The sequence below is a fragment of the Squalius cephalus genome (genome assembly GCF_949319135.1).
Source record: "Squalius cephalus genome assembly, chromosome: 19".
NCBI classification, from domain to species: Eukaryota; Metazoa; Chordata; class Actinopteri; order Cypriniformes; family Leuciscidae; genus Squalius; species Squalius cephalus.
Window position 1 is genome coordinate 18602009 of NC_137140.1, and position 19925 is coordinate 18621933.

Consider the following 19925-nt stretch of genomic DNA (forward strand, 5'->3'; position numbering starts at 1 on the left):
AAATAAAGATGAATATAACAGCCGACGGTACAAATTTGTACAGTAGCATTGACAGTAGGCAACAGTTGATCACATGTCACGGACGCAAAACGTGCTAAACCGATGGTTTGCGTCACGCCGTAGGCGGGAACGTGTTCAGACTGAGCAGCATAGAGCGACCCACTTATGCGCGTGCGTTGATTGTTATATGATTTGAATAGTTTGTAGTTTATCATAGCTTTTTTTCTTGACGAATAATTGGTTTTTCACACTGAGCAATGAAAACACATTCAATTGCTGCTCCTTGTTTCTTCTGAATACCGCAGGGAGCAAAAGCTATCAAAATAGCCACAATGCAAAGTTAAGCGTCTGTAACCATACTGTTACAGAAAGGATGTCAGATTCGTGGTAAGTTTTTAAAGCTTTGCATGTTCTGTTTCCAATAGGTTGCTACACTATAACAACGAGAAATAACACTAGACTAGACAAGTGAAATGATCCGCTATCAGGGTTGGGCAAAGATACATCAAAATGTATTTTAAAATAAAACACCAAATACCTTCATTTTAATTGTATCAAAATAAACTACAAAATACAGCAGCCACAAAATGTATCAAAATAAACTACTGTATTTTTGTATTTTAAAATGACTAAAACGTACTTTTACAAGGGAGCATAAAATTTCTCTGCAAACCTTCTACCAATTGGCCTATTTAATCACCTTCACCATTACACTGACTCAGTTGATGAAGTAAACAATGTTTGATAGCAACAGCTTTTCTCTGCCAAGTCATGCAATAAATCTGACATATGTAACCAGTAAACAGATCAAATTGTCACATATCCCTGTGATCTCCCAGATGACAATTTGCGAATGACATAGTTGTATCCTTATTTAGTTACTTGGTGTTTGGTAAGGAAGGGACTATTTTGCATTATCAATACCGACTCAATGACATCTGATAGCCCCTGTATTCATTGCAACTTTATTTTATTTTTCATGCACAACCGACGTAGGCTGAAAGTAGCAAGCTTAACTGTGGGGCTGTTGCTCGGTATAATAGTTTTCAAGAACATTATGTAAATTGGTACACTATTTATAGAACACTACTACTAAAACGAACACCAAAACTTAACATGAACTGTTAAAAATTATAGCAATTTATGCAAAAGAAAAAAAAATGATGGAAAACTGGCAAGCCTGCACATTTCTTACCTTGACCACCCTCTTCCATATGGAATTATGGATACATTTTCTGTTCTTATCTCAACATGTCTGGGCAAACTACTGATTAGGCTCCAATCAGAGGCCGCACTTTTATGATGTCATCATGTAGACTTCTTACAAAGTATTACAAAAATACAGAACACTAAAGTATTTTGATACAACATATGAAGCCATTTTCATCAACCCTATCAAATACAAATTACAAAATCCTATTTTATATTTGAAATACATGTATCATAAATACTGCTCATCCCTGTCTGCTATATTGGAAACACTGTTTACTACAGTATTGTACAGTACTGTTTACTAATGTTTCATGCTGTTTGCTCTCATAGTCTGTATTTTAAAATCCTAGCACGGATTCTTCTGGAGCCATAAAGGCAATAGACAAACAGTCTGTGCATCAGATCTGCTCTGGACAGGTGGTGCTGAGTCTGGCCACAGCTGTGAAGGAGCTGGTGGAGAACAGCATTGATGCTGGTGCCACTAATGTTGGTGAGCTCAAGGGATGACAGCATGAGGATAATGCTTGCGCTTGAGATAATGCTACATTTGGTCAATTGTTTTGTTTTCATACAGATGTCAAGCTAAAAGACAGTGGAACAGAGTTGGTGGAAGTGTCAGACAATGGAAAAGGTGTTGAGGAGCAAAACTTTGAGGGACTAAGTAAGTTGCCTTTTTCTGAACATTGGACATAACAGAGTCTGGCATGCTTAGATTACCAGTCAAAAGTTTATTAAAATTAAGAGTTTTTTTTTTTATATATAGATAATATATAATACAATTTTATATATATATAATAAAGGTGACCGTAAAGAAATTTATAGTGTTAGATATGAATATTTTTAAATAAATGCTAAGCTTAAAATATTTAAGCAGCAAAACGGTTTCGAACATTGATAATAAGAAATGTTTCTTGAGCACTAAATCAGCATATTAGAAGGATTTCTGAAGGATCATGTGACACCGAAGACTGGAGTAATGGCTGCTGAAAGCTTTCCATCAAAAGTTTTCCATCACAGGAATAAATTACATTTTAAAATATGTCACATTTTTAATAGCAATAATATTCCACTTCTTTTAAAAACATTTTAAAGTCTTAATGATTCCAGACTTTTGACGGGTAGTGTACCTATCTGTGTCTTCTCCACATCTGCAGCTTTAAAACATCACACCTCTAAATTAAGAGATTTTTCCGACCTGATACACGTGGAGACGTTTGGGTTCCGCGGTGAAGCTCTCAGCTCACTTTGTGCTCTTAGGTAACACTTTACTTTGTATGCGTCTTCTTAATTCTTACAGTATGAGCATTACATAATACGTGATGATTATAGCACAATGATGATCTCTCCATTGATCATGTACTGATATGTTTGATTAAACTCTCTAGTGCTTCCTTAATATACACTGTTCAATATCCGCAGTGATCTTAGTGTCGTGACCTGTCATGAGAGCGCTCAGATCGGAGCTCGTCTGGTGTATGACCACAATGGTCGTCTCACTGAGCGTGTGCCGCATCCCCGTCAGCATGGCACTACCGTCACTCTTCAGAAGCTCTTCTCCACGTTACCTGTTCGACACAAGGAGTTCCAGCGCAACATCAAAAAGGTCTGCTGGGATATATATGGGTGCATGGGTTTGTCTCCATGTTTAGGAAGGAATTAAATAGTTTCTTCACAGGATTATTCCAAGATGATTTTCGTCTTGCAATCCTACTGCATCATCTCCACTGGTGTGCGTATTACATGCACTAACCAGATGGGACAAGGCAAGCGCACCACTGTACTGTGCACCAGCGGCAGTAACAGCATGAGAGACAACATTGGAGCTGTGTTTGGACCTAAACAGGTGAGAAGAACCGATTTTCTTGTGGATATTTTAAGAGGATAAATTCCTAAACCAAAATTGACCAACATATAACACACTATCACATTATTCTAACAAAGTACCTGCATTATTGTTTGTCCCTGTTGTTTGAGAGTAACATACTATGTCACATTTTTATTTGTCCTCAGCTACAAAGTTTGATTCCCTTCCAACAAATATCTCCCAATGAATCCATTAAGGAAGACTATGGTCTCTGTGGGGTAGATGTTCCAAAAGACCTTTTCATGTAAGTTATTCTGTGTAAACATATTCATTTGTGGGTCTATCTACGATTGACTTATAATCAGTTTGGCGCAAATCAGGTAATGAAAACCATATTATAACTTGGATATTCCTGTGTAAAGTGATGTTTATTGGTATTATTGCATTCTAGCATCGAAGGGTTTGTGTCACAAGGGGATCATGGTGTTGGTCGAAGTGCTACTGACAGACAGTTCTTCTTTATCAATAAAAGACCCTGTGATCCAGTAAAGGTGTGGTCTTTTTATTTAAGTATTATTGCGTTTATAATATAATTATATGTAATAAGTATGATGTGTTCATATTTTTTTGAAATATTTGCAGGTCTCCAAGCTTGTGAATGAGGTTTATCACATGTACAATCGACATCAATACCCATTTGTCGCTCTAAACATCACTGTCGCTTCAGGTAAGACTTAAAAATTAAGAATTGAAATTAGTGTACTGTATATAGTGTACTGTATATAATATAATATAATATATCATATATGATGATTGCAAATAAGTGAATACTCTACTGTTCAAAAGTTTGGGTAATTAGGCATTAAAAGTATTAGGTATTTAAAGAAATAAATACTTTTATTCAGCAAGAGGAATTACATTTTAAATGTCTTTACTGTCACTTTTGACAGGTGTTGCAAAAAATTATATTTTAAATAAACTCGTTGTTCTAAACTTTCTCTCCATCAAAGAATCACATTAATACTAAAAATAAATGTTTCTTGAGCACCAAATCAGCATATAAGAATGATTTCTGGATCATGTGACACTGAAGACTGGAGTAATGCCTGCTGAAAATTCAGCCTTGCGATCACGGAAATAAATTACATTTTAAAATAGAATATATAAAATATATATATATTTAACAATTTACTGTATTTCTGTACTTTTGAAAATATTTAAATAGTCATTCAGAAACCTTTAAACGGTAGTTTATATAATACAAAGTTATGTAGAATATAAATGCTTAATGAAGTATTTTTAAACATGTTTAATCCTGTGTTTTGATTCTTTGTTTCACTTTAGACTGTGTCGACGTGAATGTCACTCCAGACAAACGTCAAATCCTTCTACAAGAGGAAAAACTCTTGCTGGCCATTCTAAAAAGCTCACTCATTGCTATGTTTGAGATTGGTGTCAATAAAATAAGTCTCAATCACATTTCTCCAGCAATTACAGGTAAAGTACTTCAGACCTTTTAGGACCGCTCATGTGTTGTCTTGAAGTGTCATTACATATGTTGATGTTGCTCTTGAAGGCCTAGGTAGACCAACTAAGACAAGCACTGGTACAGAAGATTGTGAAACCGTTTCAGCCTCTGAAGCTCTTCCAGATGAAGGGCCCCCAAAGACTTCCATCAATCTAGCAGGACTTAAACAAGCATTTTCAAACCATCAGGCTCCAGGAATTGGGTCAAAGCAGTCTAGTCATAAAGCTGTTTGTGCTGGTCCTTCTCAGAAGAATATGTTTTCCTTTGTGAGCTCCTCTAAAAAAGTTACTGACATGAGGCCGCCTTTAAAATCCTCTCCAAGTTTTGCGGCTGTTACTTCCATTAAATCGACTGTTTGTTTAGCTAAATATAAAAGCACCTTTGATAGTGATGCTGATGATTCTTGGGCTGCAAACCAAAGTTCTGCAAAAGATGATCCAGAGATTCTACTTGAAAACAATTCAGAAAACAAGTCAGTTTTACACCCTATTATATATGAAACTGATGTTAAAGCTGAGACTATTGATGAACCTGTAAATGATAAGTTCTGGAGTCACGAACCTTTGATGCCAGAAACAAAGTCTGAACAACACCAGGAAAGAATCTTAAGTCCTGAAGCTAAAAGAGCTAGACGTGAAGATGAACCTCCAGCATGTTTGGTGAACTCCAAAAACAAGAATTCCTCCCAGGAATTGGATTCACCTGTCAGCACACAGAAGAAAACTGTGCTTTTGCAGTTTTCTCTGCAGGAACTTTCTAAAAGGATACAGAGGCTGCAGGCTCAGAAGACAGAGAACAATGATCAAGAGCTAAAATATAGACGGTTCAGGGCGAAGATTAACCCTGGAGAAAACCATAGTGCTGAGGACGAGCTTAAGAAAGAAATAAGGTTAGACTGATCTTTTTAGTTAGAGCTCCTAAAGAGATAGTTCACCTAAAAATGAAACTTCTATCATCATTTTCTTTCCCTCATGTTGTTCCAAACCTGTATGACTCACTTTGTTCTGTTGAAGAAAAAAAAAATGTAAAGAATGTTTTTTTAAAAAAAAAGAATTTTAAAGAACCAAACCCTTTTGGTGAACATTGACTTGCATTGTTTTTTTTCCCCCTACAATAGAAGTCAATTGGAACCGAAACTGTTTGGTTACCATAATTTTTCAAAATATGTTCTGCAGAAGATAGAAATGCTTACTGGTTTGTAACAACCTGAGAATGAGTAAATTATAACAGAATTTTTATTTTTGGGTTTACTATCCCTTTGAAATACTGCAATCATCATGTTTATGAGTTTATATGCCATTTAAAAGGTTTCAACTTTTCTTTACAGCAAAGATATGTTCAAGGATATGGAAATCATTGGTCAGTTCAACCTGGGTTTTATTATCACCAAGCTGAAATCTGACCTTTTCATAATCGACCAGCATGCCACAGATGAAAAGTACAATTTTGAGATGCTCCAACAGAATACGGTTTTAAAGGGACAGAGGCTCATAGTGTAAGTCACAATCTGCACAGATAAGTGGAACTGGGAGCTGGTATTTATTTTAAAGCTAACTTATATTTTCTTTCTCCATATGCAGTCCACAAAATCTCCACCTCCCGGCTATCAGTGAAACTGTGCTCATGGAAAACCTTGAAATCTTCAGAAAGAATGGTTTTGACTTCCTCATTGATGAGGATGGTGGGTTATCTACTGTAGTAGATTTTCAGGATCGTATCTGGTACATATTCCTTCAAATTAATGTGGTATGGTGGTGTGTTTATCAGCTCAGGTTATGGAGAGGGTGAAGCTGGTGTCTTTACCTACAAGTAAGAATTGGACCTTTGGCCCAAGTGACATTGAAGAACTCATCTTCATGCTTAGCGACAGTCCAGGAATCATGTGTCGACCTTCTCGAGTTAGGCAAATGTTTGCATCCAGGGCTTGTCGCAAATCGGTGAGGGCAGCTAACTTTTCTTCCCGTCAGGAATATTTTGCAACCCTGTTCTAATCCACCTGTATGAACCCACATAAAAACCTGTAAAGGAAGATCAGAGTCTGTGATTGAGCCGTTGCATATTTGTGTTCTTTTTGTTAAGTTTTTATATAAACAGTTTGTTCTGTTTTTCTGTTTACACAGGTGATGGTTGGCACTGCCCTCAACATCAGTGAAATGAAGAAACTTGTGCTTCACATGGGTGAAATTGAACAGCCCTGGAATTGTCCACATGGTAGACCCACCATGAGACACCTTGCTAATCTGGATATGGTTTCTCCTGACTGAAACACTTTATTTTTTGCCTGTGAATTTTATATTGACTGCTAAACACTATTGTTTTAATTACGGATTTTATTATTATTTGTATTTTTTATAATAAAGTATCTTTTTCATGTTTTTTAATGTGTTTGAGCTCCTAATTCTTTATCTAACTGTAATGTCACTTTTTTTTGGAGGCTTTGTATTTTTTATTTCTTAAAAATTAGTAAACATTTTAAAGGTGCAAATATATAACCCCTAGTGCTTGTATAGAATATGAATAATTAATTTAAAGGGATAGTTCACACACACAAAAAAATGAAAATTGTCATGGTTTACCCACCCTAATGTCATTCCAAACCTGCAAGACTTTTTTGTCTTATGTGGAACATAAGGTACTTTGAGAAATAAATTATTGTTTTGTTTATCCGTACAGTGGAAGTAAATGGTCTCCAAAACTATTTGGTTAACAGTTTTCCTCAGGAAAAAAAAAAGTTATTTTGTAACACTTTACAATAAGGTCTCATTTGTTAACATTGGTTAATGTATTAACTAACAATGAGCAATACATTTGTTACAGTATTTATTCATTTTAGTTTAAAAAATACAGTTTATTGTTTGTTCATGTCAGTTCACAATGCATTAACTAATGTTAACAAATACAACACTTGATTTTAATAATGTTTTAGTAAATGTTGAAATTAACGTTAAGATTAATAAATGCTTTAGAAGTATTGTTCATTCTTGTAAAGTGTTACTGTAATTTTTTGATGAACTGTCCTTTTAATATGTGCATGTACAGAAGCTGACTTTCAAAAATAAAACTACTGTGAGAAATATTATTTGGAGTCTAAAAAAATGACCGATTAGCCTCGGTCCCTTATCATATTTTACATTAAACGAGACTCTATATATTTTTTGACCCTTCTAACTTGCCGTACTGTAACATTGCTTAGCAACCGGTAGTGTGTTACTATGTACACCCCACAGGGATGTTAACTAGTTGGTGAACTAGCGAACAATTCTGACTCTCTACCGGCGATGGCTAATAAAGGACAAAAAATAAGTTCTAACAGATCTACGCCAGAACCAACGTTAAGTAAAGTGTTAGGACAGTCCTCCACGTCCAGTTTAGTGTCGGAGTCCGTCACAGAGCCTGACGATGGACAAGACTCCTCGAGCTCTGCTGTGTGTTCCTCCTCTGCAGTGTCTCGGCACACGAACGAGCATCGACCAAACAATGAACATGATCAGTGCCGTAAAGTTCCCATTCTTCACCATATAATCGTGGAAAGGTTAGACATTCTTGCGAAATGATAACACTCAGATTGGTTGACAAATAAAATAGGTGTTTGTAGTGTTTGGGATCTTTTTTTCCCTCAGATATGAGGGTGAAAAGTGTGGAGAAATGTTTCATGGAAAAGGTGTCGCTTACTTTCAAGGTGGCCACATTTACAAGGTGAGTGATGAACGATAACTTAGGGGTTTTCGACCTTTAGATCCTGTATAAAAATGTAAATCAAATTTAAATGCACTAACGTTACATTTTTTATTAAGAACATTGCCAACATTACTACTGTACATTATATATTACTTAACAGATCTTTTGTTATATTTAAAAAAATATATATATATAACGTTTTATATATATATATATATATATATATATATATATATGAATGTTGTAAGGGAGGAAAGATGGAAAGATGAACATTTAGAAATAATTTCAATATATAGGCTATCCCCTGGCCTGAAATATGATACCTTCAGTCTCCAGTAGACTACAAATTCTGCTTGAAAACCTTAAATAAACATTATTTCATTATTCCTACCATTTTGCATTCATTAGGGTAGTTTTTCACATGGGTTGATGCATGGCTCTGGTGAATATATCTGGTCAGACGGTATAAAGTATCAGGTATGTAAAGAGTTCATGGAAGTCAAAAATTTACAGGAAGATTTACATTAGCTAGGATTTGATAAGTCACATAATACCCCAGTGTTTTGATTGGAGACATTAATTATTCATAGCGAAATTAACTGTTGTGGCAGGGTGATTTTAAATTAAATGTTCCCATGGGACATGGGACTTACACCTGGCTAGATGGCAGCACTTATGAGGGGGAGTTACACCAAGGTGTCCGTCATGGTGTCGGGGTGTTCAAATGTTTCAAAACCTCTACTGTGTACAGAGGTCAGTGGTATCTGGGCAAAAGACAAGGGCAGGTATGTGCATACACACATCTATTGTCTCAACTTTCCTCACATGTATTTAATAATAAATATCTTGAGTGGTGTCCTGTGATGATGACAGGGTGTAATGTACTATAACCAAGCATCCACATCATGGTACAAAGGAGACTGGGTGAACAACAGCAGAGAGGGTTGGGGAAAGCGGTGGTGTGTGATAGTAATCATTTCTTTATAAATATATATATTTTTTTATATAAATTAATATTTGAAGAAAATATAAATATATTTGTTTCCCATTAAGTTACCCATCTGGCAATGTGTATGAAGGACAATGGAGGAACAATGTCCGACATGGAGAAGGAACAATGAGATGGGTTCAGTTGGATCAGCAATACAGTGGACAGTGGTTAAATGGCATCCAGGTCTGTCATTTACTAACTTTGCCCTTATTTTTAGGGTCATTTCTTACATTATGATTTTGTATAATTTTGTAATGAAAATTTTAGCAGAAGTTTCTTACTTAATGTAGGATGGAAAAGGAACGCACACATGGTTCTGTAAAAGAGTTCCATGTTCTCAGTACCCTCGTATGAACGAGTACATGGGAGAATTTGTTCAAGGCATGCGTCATGGTCAAGGACAGTTCTTATATGCCAGTGGGGCTGTGTATAGTGGAGAGTGGAAACATGACAAAAAACATGGACAGGTAAACCACCTTTCAAACTATTGAGATGTGAGATGGTTGTGTGATTCCAACTCTACAGATGGTCTTTTGCAGGGGAAATACACTTTTCAAAATGGACGGGTATATGAAGGGGAGTTTAATAAGGACTGCATGGCTGAATTTCCTGCATTTACTCCTGGCCTAAGTGGGATTACGACTCCTTTTCCAGATGAGAGTAAAGTATTAAGTAATATTCATGACCAGAATTAAATATTTAGAATTAAATATCATTAGCTCTCTGGAATGTAAAAAATATATACAATGTATAATTTTTACATTTATTATAAAATAATATATATATACAGTCATGGTCAAAATTGATGGTACCCCTGATAAATATGATAAAAAAATGGCTGTAAAAAATAAATCTGCATCGTTTATCCTTTTGATCTTTCCTTCAAAAAATTCGCAAAAATCTAACCTTTCATTGAAGTAAAAGAATTGAAATTGGGGGTAAATCACATTATGAAATAAATGTTTTTCTCCAAAACACGCTGGCCATAATTGTTGGCACCCCTAGAATTTTTTATGAGAAAAATATCTCTGAAGTATATTCCCATTATATTACATTTTTAAGCACACCAGAGTGACTAGGAACAGGAAATTGTCCAGCTATGACTTCTTGTTTCACAGGAGTTTAAATATGAGGAAACACAAAGGCCAAATTCCCTTAATCATCCATCACAATGAGTAAAACCAAAGAATATAGTTCTGATGCGCAGCAAAAGATTGTTGAGCTTCACAAAATAGAAAGTGGCTGTAAGAAAATATCTAAAGAATTGAAAATCCCCATTTTGACCATCAGGGCAATAATTAAGAAGTTATAATCAACTAAAGATGTTACGAATCTGCCAGGAAGAGGACGTGTGTCTATATTGTCTTAATGGACGGTGAGGAGGATAGTTTGAGTTGCCAAAGACGCTCCAAGGATTACAGATGGAGAATTGCAGAGATTAGTTGAGTCTTGGGGTCAGAAAGCCTAAAAAAAAATTATCAAACAACCCCTACATCCCCACATGTTGTTTGGGAGGTTTTCAAGAAAAATCATCCTCACTCCTCCAAAAGTAAACTCTAGCATATTCAGTGGTCAGACACGACTGGATCTTCAAAAGGGACCGGATTCTGTGGTCAGATGAAACAAAAAAGGGGATTTTTGGCAGCAAACCCACCAGATGTGTTTGGTGCAAACAGGGATGAAGAGTACCCCATGCCTACGGTTAAATATACTGCTGGATCTTATATTCTGTGGGCCTATTTATTTGCTGGAGGTCCTGGACATCTTGTTCAGATACATGGTATTATGGATTCTATCAAATATCAACAGATAAAAAATCAAAACCTGACCGTCTCTGCTAGAAATCTTATAATGGGCCTGGTTGGATCTTCCATCAGGACAACGGTCCAAAACAAACATCAACATCAAAATCAACACAAAAATGGGCAACTGAGCACAAAATGAAGCTTCTGCCATGACCGTCCCAGTCCCCTAAACTGAACCATATAGAAAATGAGTGGGCTGAACTGAAGAGAAGAAGCACCAACATGGATCTGGGAATCTGAAGGATCTGGAGAGATTCTGTATGGAGGAATGGTCTCTGATCTCTTGTCAGGTGTTCTCCAAACTCATCAGGCATTATAGGAGAAAACTCAGATCTGTTATCTTGGCAAAAGGAGGTTCCAGAAAGTGTTTAATAACAGGGTGCCAACAATTATGGCCAGCGTGTTTTGGAGAAAAACATTTATTTCATAATGTGATTTACCCCCCACTTTCAATTCTTTTACTTCAATGAAAGGTTAGGATTTTGTGAATTTTTTGAAGGAAAGATCAAAAGGATAAACAATGCAGATTTATTTTTTACAGCCATTTTTTATCATATTTATCAGGAGTGCCATCAATTTTGGCCATGACTGTATATATATATACAGTATATATATATATATATATATATATATATATATATATATATATATATATATATATATATACTCTTGCCTATATACATTTATTATTTCATATATTAAATTATTATTCAGTTTCCTGTTCTTAGCTGAGTGGCACCTAGTGTGGTCTTCTGCTGCTGTAGCTCGTTCTGCTTCGATGTTTGACGTGTTGTGCATTCAGAGATGCTCTTTTGCAGACCTCGGTTGTAACAAGAGGTTATTTGAGTTAGCCTACTCTTGCCTTTCTATCAGCTCAAACCAGTCTGGCCATTCTCCTCTGACCTCTGGCACCAACAAGGCATTTTCGTCTACGGAAATGCCACTCACCGGATATTTTCTCTTTTTTCTGAGATTGAGTTGCTGCCATGTGATTGGCTGATAATATATTTGCGTTAACGAGCAGTTGAACAGGTGTACCTAATAAAGTAGCCAGTGAGTGTACAGTTGTAATCAAAATTACAACTGCCAGAAGCTGTATGGTGCTTGGTTAAACATCTCGTTTGCATCAGGTCATAACAGCAAAAGGGTGTTCTACTAAGTATTAAAGATGCTTACCATAAAGGGGTTGAATAATTGTGAGACTGCAAAAGTAATTAAAAGTTGCATTTTCAGTTGAATTTGTGGAAATCACTTGAAACATTTGTTGTGTTGAGCTATTTCAATTACTTTTGTTTGATTTGTTCATTGCAAACAGCTGAAAGTCTGTAAATTTTGCCAATAAACCTGATTTGCAATGGGGGTTGAATAATTTTGATTACAATTGTGTATTAAATTATAATTATACAAAAAACTCCAAGACAGCTTAAATTCATAAATACAGAAAAAGATGATTGCATTCATAACAAAACATTACTAATTAGTCATTGTCATTCAATTCTTAAACTACTAAGTCATTCAATCAATTTCGATAAAACCTCATCTATTAGCCAGTTATATAATTTTAACTATTAACAAGCTTACATTAAGGTATGAAACAGAAAACAGTATGTCACAGAGAAAACCATATGTTTAAGTAAGCAAAGCATAAAAGTGCATCTAATCAAACAAGCTATAGTGCTGGTTAAATAAATCTAATTTGACAGTTCCATCAAATGACCTGAAACACTCTCACATTGGCCATCCTCGTTGATCCCTGAATAAAAAAAGGTTAACTCTAATGAGCAATGAATGTCCATTTATGCATTTATGTGGTAAATAGCATGGCAATGTACCGTAAACAGTCATTCTAAATAATAATATATAAAAAAAACCTTTAGAGAGAGTTAACTTATCAGACTTTTTTGACAGTGTACTATAAAAACTGTTTACTTAATTTCATGTCCCTTACAGTATGTCAAGAGGTTTTATTTATTATTATTTTTACTTATAGTGTTTCTAATAGTTTATCTCTGTTAATTAGATGATTCATCCAAAAGATCTTCACAGTCAAGCACAAACTCACCACTCGGATCTGACATGGTTTTGAACATCAATACTCTGTTAGACCGAGTCCCTGAGGACCACAGAGATCAAGAACTCAAACAGGTTTTTGTCCTTATTTGAAATGAATCCTAAGGTAAATCCAGAGCCAAATGTGTGTTGGTGTGCTGTGTAAGTATTATTTTATTTCCATCTGTGCAGGTGGAGTTTGCAGTGCTGAGACACATTGGTTTGTTAAGGGAGATATATAGCTTCTACAGCAGCCTTGGACATGAGAAATCTCCAGACAAAATATTCCCCCTGACCTACCTGCAGTTCTCTCGATTTCTCATGGACTGTAAAGTTCACCAGCACGGAATCACGCAAGCGCAAATAGATCATCTCATCACTGGTAATGTCTTTGAGCATAATTATGGTTTGTGATGTTTTCTCTTTATATCAAATAAACTATTTGTAATCAAAGTTTTGCTTGTTGTCACTGTCTGAATCCAGATCAGGTTTATTCTCCTTTCACTGCCATTCTACCGAGAGAGTGTATCAGCTATATTATCGTTGTAGCATATCATATTTGCCACGAAGATATTGAGTGAGTATTTTCCTACAATGATAGGATTTTTTATGTTCTTGAAAGTTTCCATCTAGTCACAGATCACTTGTCATGTTACAGGTCCTCTAATAACATACTCGCAGCATGTTTTTCAAAGCTCATGAGGCAAAACATCATTCCCAATGCAAAGAATGTGAAAGGTAGAAAGATACACATTATATTATGATTGTATTATTACAAATTTTCTTGAATGTCCCTGTTAAACATAGACTATTATTATTTATTAATTATTAAATATTAAAAATGTATTTCTTTATTTTAGGCTCTCTGTTCTGTCACCCTGTCCATGCTTCAGTTGCATGTCACTACTCAGACAGATGCTGGGAAATTTACCAGGCCCTGTGTAAAGCAAATTCTGTCCAGCCTGACCAAACCTTGACTGCAAGGCAATTTGTCTGGTTGCTTAAGGTAACAGGCCTCTTACTTTCATCTAGTCTCAACTTTCTAAGAATTATTCACACATAATTCTTATGCATAGTCCTGTTCACAGGACCTCTCTTTATATGACAGCGAGCTAACCGTGTCCAAAGTGTTAGAGATCCTCTATGTGGACAGTTCTGCAATTCATGATGGAATCTACAGCAACCTGGACCTGGAGGTCAGTAGCTGAACTCATGTTTTTTTTTTGGTTGATATTACTTTGATTTGATATGACAAATTATTTTGGTTGTAGATGAGCTTTCTGGAGTTCTTTGAGGCATTGTTGGGCTGTGCTGAGGTGAAAGGCCAGAGAATCCTAACTGATGTTGAGAGCCAGACTGACACAAGTCATTGGGACGACACCACGCAGAATATTACAGAGCCAAGTTCACTTCAAGTCAGTGCCTGTTTTTTCAATTTTTAAGAATTAAATCTCAGCCATTTTCTCTCATTTTGGCAGTACAAAGTCTCTTGAGATTTGTAGATACCACTCAGTATCACATTCCATTGGATATTATCTTAGCTGGGGTGAAACCTAACCAGACTGTCTCTATAGCTTGTTTGCATATGACGTCATGTCACTGCGTTGCCATTGCGCGAAATGCAGATGGAGGGCAGGAAGTGATTTGATACATTTAGGAAGCACTATAACAAACTCAAAATGCCGATGTTTTGCGTCGTTTATGGTTGCTCAAATCGATCAAACCACGAGGAGTTTTTATCGTGTACCAAAAGTTGTTGTTCATAAGGGGGACAAATGCAAGAAATTGACCGAAAAACGCAAAAATGGCTTGCAAACCTACGTCTGCGGTCGGGAGGAGCCGAATCGGAAAACGCCTGTGTGTGCAGTGATCATTTCGTCAAAGGTGAGTTAATACAACTTATGTGGATGTTTGTGTAACGTACATTTTCCAAACTTTGTAAAGTTAAAGTAATTGTTTCTTCTTTTCTTTGAGTTTGTAAGTTAACGTTACCCCTGTACCAAATCTTGCCTGTAACGTTACAGGCAAATCAACATATGTTTAAATTTTTTGTTATATTTTTCTCTTGTAATAGCGTCTAAAGTAGTACAGTTCGGACTTTACTCCATCTCGTCCATTCCACTCTTCACTTCCTGCCCTCCATCTGAATTTCGCGCGTCATCACAATCACGTGACTGCAAACCACCTATTAAGGTGCTCTTATCTTTTGAAATGTTTCAGTTATCCCTATCTGAGGAGATGGAGCAAAGACAAAGTCCTGTGCTTGCTTTCAAAGGTTTGACTTCACAAATGCAATTCATAATGGAAAATGTGGCCTGTCCTTGTTACTATATCTGTGGTTCTCAACTAGGAGGTTTCAGCAAACTTCCAAAGGGGCTTTAAGGTGACTTAAAATAAGACAAAATAAAGATCAAGGGTTGTACTATTCTGGAGGTTGTTTGAAACGCTGTATTGCTAGCACTTACATTATTGCCTTAGCTTTTATTCCTCATTTGGAAGTAGTTTATTTTATTTTAGATAAAAGCATATGCTACATGAATAAATGTAAATGTGCTTCCCACATCTTTGGAAAACCATATGAGGTAGCCTAATTTAAAAGTGTCACCTGGAAAATTCATGTAAATGAATAAAATCTTAGTTCTGCCTCTGATGATTTATCCCTAATAGTGGGCTAATTTCATATCCTCAGAGAAGGACTGGATGCAGAAAACACAGCAGTTCTTCACTCAGATCTTCTTCCCTGCATATGAGCACAGCGTGAAGCTGGAGGAGGAGAGACTCAAGCTGAGAGAAAAGAACAGAAGTGGTCTTGCAGATGCTGACAAAGCAAGGTATTTAAAAAAAAATCCCCTAGATTCAAAGAAATGGTTTTTGAAGCCCATATTTTTATAATTTACAATTCTTTTCAGACATACAGAACAGCTGGAGGCTGAGGAGAGACAAGACGAAGATGGAAAGAGAGTTTCCAAACAATAATGTTAATCACTCGCCCCCTTCTCCCATGACCCATGTGACCTCTACCACGTCTGGCATTCAAAACAATCAGTCACCAGCGGGAATAAGATAAAGTAAATTCACAGAATGGAATTCTGCTGAAATTCACAGATTTTTTTTTGCTTCGTTAAAAACACTGTGAATGCCAATAAAATAAGGGGAAAAAACATCCACATTCAAAGAGTGAGTGGATGTGCTTTTATTTGTTTGTGGGAGGAGTGAACATGATCAGGTCACGCTACACACTGATGGTTTCACTCTCTCCTTCTGCTCTGGGGTGAACAGCAACAGATTATCTGACATCTGAAACACAAGGTTATGGACAAATTAAAAATGAAAATGCTGACAACTCTCAGAAAGTGTGATAGAGTAGTGGTTCCCCCAGTCATGGAAAACAAAATGATGGTTTCAAGGGTTAAAAAACTAAAAATTACTAAAAAATCTTTAGGATTTAAGATTTTATTCATAAAAATCAAGTCATAATCATTTCTGTAGTAATTGTTTTACTAGTTGCACATCTATAAAATATTTTATTGGATCAAAATTGCTGAATCAGATCCAAATTCTGAGTGAATTTCCATGACTGGAAAACAGTGGGAACCCTATTGAAAGACAGAAGAAATGACAGTTAATAAAGGAAAGATGTAAATCCACCTGACTGGTCCCGGGTGTAAACACCATTCTGGGAAGAACTGAGACAGGAGTGCAAGAGAGAGAAGTGAGTGCCCACGTGCCCCCCAACAAACCATATAATGTGAGCATTAATAACATTATGATGTGATATGAGGGACATAAACTACCTGTAGGTGTTGCCAAGACATCAAGACGACGCTCCTCGGCCGGAGACACAGGACTCTCCATCTCAGCATCCTCCACCCCAAGGGAAAACCTCTCTGCTGCAAGACCTGGAGACATGCCGTCTCTCACTGATGGCTGCAGGTAACGCTCAAAGTCCAAACCAGTAGCATCCTGGGAAAAATACATCAGAACATGATCCATAAACTCAAGTAAAAGAAAAAAAACCCTCTCCTGACTAATAGTAGGATTTAGGGATGCAGAATAAAGGTTAGCTACACTATGTAACTTTTTGACCCATGTTAAACCGCATGGTTAACATGAAAGTTTTTTTACACAAGGCCCCAGTTCTCATCCAAAAGTCTCAGTACTGTCAGATCTAAATGTGGGAGATATGAGCAAAATTATTTCACTATAATGATATACCGTAGTTATTTCTGCTTTAAATAAGGTTATTATATCAAATTTGAGACCATTGAAATTTCATTATTCTTGTCACCAATCTTGTTTCTCCATATTTCATATATTTGCAATAATGTTTACTATTGGTCAACCTTTACATCTGTCTGTGGGTTTTGCAAATATATAACCAATGAAACATATAAAAAGCAGCTTGTGACTAAACCTCGTATCTCCACTGGATCCTCAAACTGTCAGTAAAACCTCATAACTCCACCTCTAGTGAATGAAGTGGAGTACACATTTGGACCGTATGCTTATTTGCAATGCAAGGGTAAGTAAGAACTGGTGTTTTGAATAAGTACAGTGTTTTCTTTACTCAAGAATCACTACATTTATAAAGGCTAATGTCTTGTGTATTCGAGGACCAGAGAAGAGGGTCTCAGTCAAGCATTTGTTGAGTCATAGCCAGTACAGTCTTAAATAGCCTCTGCATAGCACTTCATCTTTAAAGGTAGGGTAGGCATAGTTAAAAGCATGAGATCCCACCCTCCCTTCAAGAGCACTCTTTAAAGGCACGCCTTGAAAACACATGAACACACACAGCAGAGTTTGCAAAGCATCACGTGATGGCGTTAAACTACCTCATGTCTCAAAGCAAATAAACAACTTGAAGAGCACTGACCTGTACCACCTGACTGCTGCAGATTCATTTTCATGTTGATAGGGTTGCCATTGAAACGAATAAATTCAAGTCACAAACCGCTCAGAGTATAACATAATGGGTTTCCATCTCTTCCAAATGACAGTTATTACATGAACACAGCATAAGCTTGTTGTGCGCTGATGATGTGTGATGTCAGCACGAGGGTGCGTGGAGGTATGAAAATGGTCACCGTGATTTTGCCAAGTGAGACATGTTCCTGGATCAGCATATTTTGTTGATCCTGGAATAACATGCCTGTCCCAAAATGTAGTCCTTACCCTATCCCTACCCCTAAACCTAACCCTACCCATAACTTTTCCCTAAAATCAGAGGGAAATGATAGGTGAATAACACTGATGTCGAAGCACCTCACCCTGGTTCTAAGCCTAAACTTGACATAAACTGTAAACTTGTCCCTCAAATCTGATTGGTTGATTGGAAAGTTGTTCCAGGATCAACAAAGATGTTGATACAGGAACATGTGGTACTTGGTGAAATCACGTTCACCTATGAAAATACATGCGTTGACAACAGGAAGGACATCATAACATCGCATTCGGACCGAACGCAATTAGAAGAACATTTTATAGTCCTACACCTTCCACAGACACACACACACAAATACATTTAGACCACTTAACTTAGTGATTGCTATCAGTATGTGAAGAGACTTTCAATTACTGTAGCATAACAAAAAAATGCTTCTGGAACAAATTGCCTACCCTGCCTTGATTTTGGCAAAATTACAAAAAACTGAGCGCCCACATAACTCTCACAGGCTATAAAAAGTTTACTGTATATATAGTTGATGAAAACGTAATATGCACTGCCTCAGATGTGGCCGTTCTAATGACTGACCAAACACAATCTCTGGTCAAAAACCTTGTAACTACATTTGAGCTTGATTTTGGTAAAATGTTAATATGACAGCACATGCAATTGTCTGAACAAATTAAAAAAAAAAAAAACACTACATCAACTTTGACAACACCATGTTTAATTATTTTTAAAAAGTGTTTCATTCTGAAAAGTAGTGTTTTTGGAGATACAAGGTTTCCACCCGACAGTGACGGTATTACTAATTAGACGGTATGTTCTAATTAGTTGTGATTGTGCCATTTTCACTTTCAGTAAAAGCTTGCATCAAACCTAGTTAGGATACTGTGTTAGACTTTGTTGAGTTTAGACAACTTTCAATTTAATACCAGCCAAAACTAAAGCCTTACTCCTCCGGGATAGAGGTATCATCAAATCGTGACTCCCACAGCTCAGAAAATCCAGTCAAATGCTTAGTCTCGCTGGCCATCACTGCCCTTTTGAAACATGTACAGTGAAACAACATACACTACCGTTCAAACTTTTAGGGTCAGCAAGACTTTTAAAAAGAAATTAGGTAACTTGTATTCAGAAAGGATTCATTAAATTGATCAAAAGTGACAGTAAAGACATTTGTTACAAAAGATTTCCATTTCAAATAAATGCGGTTCTTTAGAACTTTCTCCTCAAAGAATCTTGAAAAATGCATCGTGGGTGTGATTGAGTTTTAATTGACTAAACCTTTTCAGTAAAATATGATAAAAAACAATTCACAGTCGGCATCACTTTCAACTGGATTTTCCAGCAGATCAACAGTCTTAAAAATCTTGGGTTGTGGTGATGGGCAGAGACTCGCTCTGAAAAATATTTTGTTCTCACATCCTTAACCATTCTGTTATACTCTAATAGCAGCTCCTTCATGCTAATATAATGTATTTTAAGTCCAGATTTTTTCCAACTGCGTTGTGCATTCAGCCTTCCTATATTCCCTTTTCAAGCAGCGAGTACTGTTATTGAGTCAAGGCTATCATTTCTCATGTCTGGGAAAACCCAGACAACTTCCGGCAAATTCAGATTTGCTCGAGAAGTAGTCTGGCAAAGAGCTCATTCAAGCCCATTTCCATGGCCTAGAAATCACAGCATCAATC

The 19925-nt window shown here is 36.5% G+C and overlaps 2 protein-coding genes across 4 annotated transcripts; both read left to right on the top strand.

Annotated features, from left to right (window-relative positions):
• Positions 1 to 112: 112 nt before the first annotated feature.
• On the top strand, positions 113 to 7615 carry pms2 (PMS1 homolog 2, mismatch repair system component). Its single transcript, XM_079851411.1, has 16 exons — positions 113 to 171; positions 306 to 387; positions 1563 to 1702; positions 1787 to 1873; positions 2367 to 2469; positions 2632 to 2815; positions 2888 to 3055; positions 3223 to 3320; positions 3468 to 3567; positions 3659 to 3743; positions 4361 to 4513; positions 4593 to 5433; positions 5872 to 6039; positions 6125 to 6225; positions 6312 to 6481; positions 6665 to 7615. Exons 2-16 carry the CDS (start codon positions 374 to 376, stop codon positions 6806 to 6808), a joined length of 2556 nt encoding a protein of 851 aa, XP_079707537.1. The 5' UTR covers positions 113 to 171; positions 306 to 373; the 3' UTR covers positions 6809 to 7615.
• A 172-nt stretch (positions 7616 to 7787) lies between these two features.
• Positions 7788 to 16091, top strand: rsph10b (radial spoke head 10 homolog B). Of its 3 annotated transcripts, none has more exons than XM_079852288.1 (18): positions 7788 to 8076; positions 8165 to 8240; positions 8631 to 8699; positions 8834 to 9007; positions 9096 to 9181; positions 9276 to 9396; positions 9504 to 9680; positions 9753 to 9885; positions 13039 to 13163; positions 13260 to 13449; positions 13551 to 13644; positions 13726 to 13805; positions 13928 to 14073; positions 14156 to 14263; positions 14339 to 14482; positions 15288 to 15342; positions 15757 to 15898; positions 15977 to 16091. In XM_079852288.1, exons 1-18 carry the CDS (start codon positions 7823 to 7825, stop codon positions 16041 to 16043), a joined length of 2241 nt encoding a protein of 746 aa, XP_079708414.1. In that variant the 5' UTR covers positions 7788 to 7822; the 3' UTR covers positions 16044 to 16091. The 3 variants fall into 3 exon arrangements, with proteins under 3 accessions (XP_079708414.1, XP_079708415.1, XP_079708416.1); XM_079852289.1 differs by having other exon boundaries at positions 9753 to 9873; XM_079852290.1 differs by lacking the exon at positions 15977 to 16091 and having other exon boundaries at positions 15735 to 15796.
• Positions 16092 to 19925: the final 3834 nt, after the last annotated feature.

Bases quoted from the DNA above. Each gene is read 5' to 3' on its own strand.
- pms2 (XM_079851411.1), top strand. The intron at 1,874-2,366 runs GTAAGTTGCCTT...CCACATCTGCAG, and splicing joins GCAAAACTTTGAGGGACTAA to CTTTAAAACATCACACCTCT. The intron at 3,744-4,360 runs GTAAGACTTAAA...GTTTCACTTTAG, and splicing joins AAACATCACTGTCGCTTCAG to ACTGTGTCGACGTGAATGTC.
- rsph10b (XM_079852288.1), top strand. From the start codon at position 7,823: ATGGCTAATAAAGGACAAAAAATAAGTTCTAACAGATCTACGCCAGAA. The intron at 8,241-8,630 runs GTGAGTGATGAA...TGCATTCATTAG, and splicing joins AAGGTGGCCACATTTACAAG to GGTAGTTTTTCACATGGGTT. The intron at 13,450-13,550 runs GTAATGTCTTTG...GTCTGAATCCAG, and splicing joins AATAGATCATCTCATCACTG to ATCAGGTTTATTCTCCTTTC.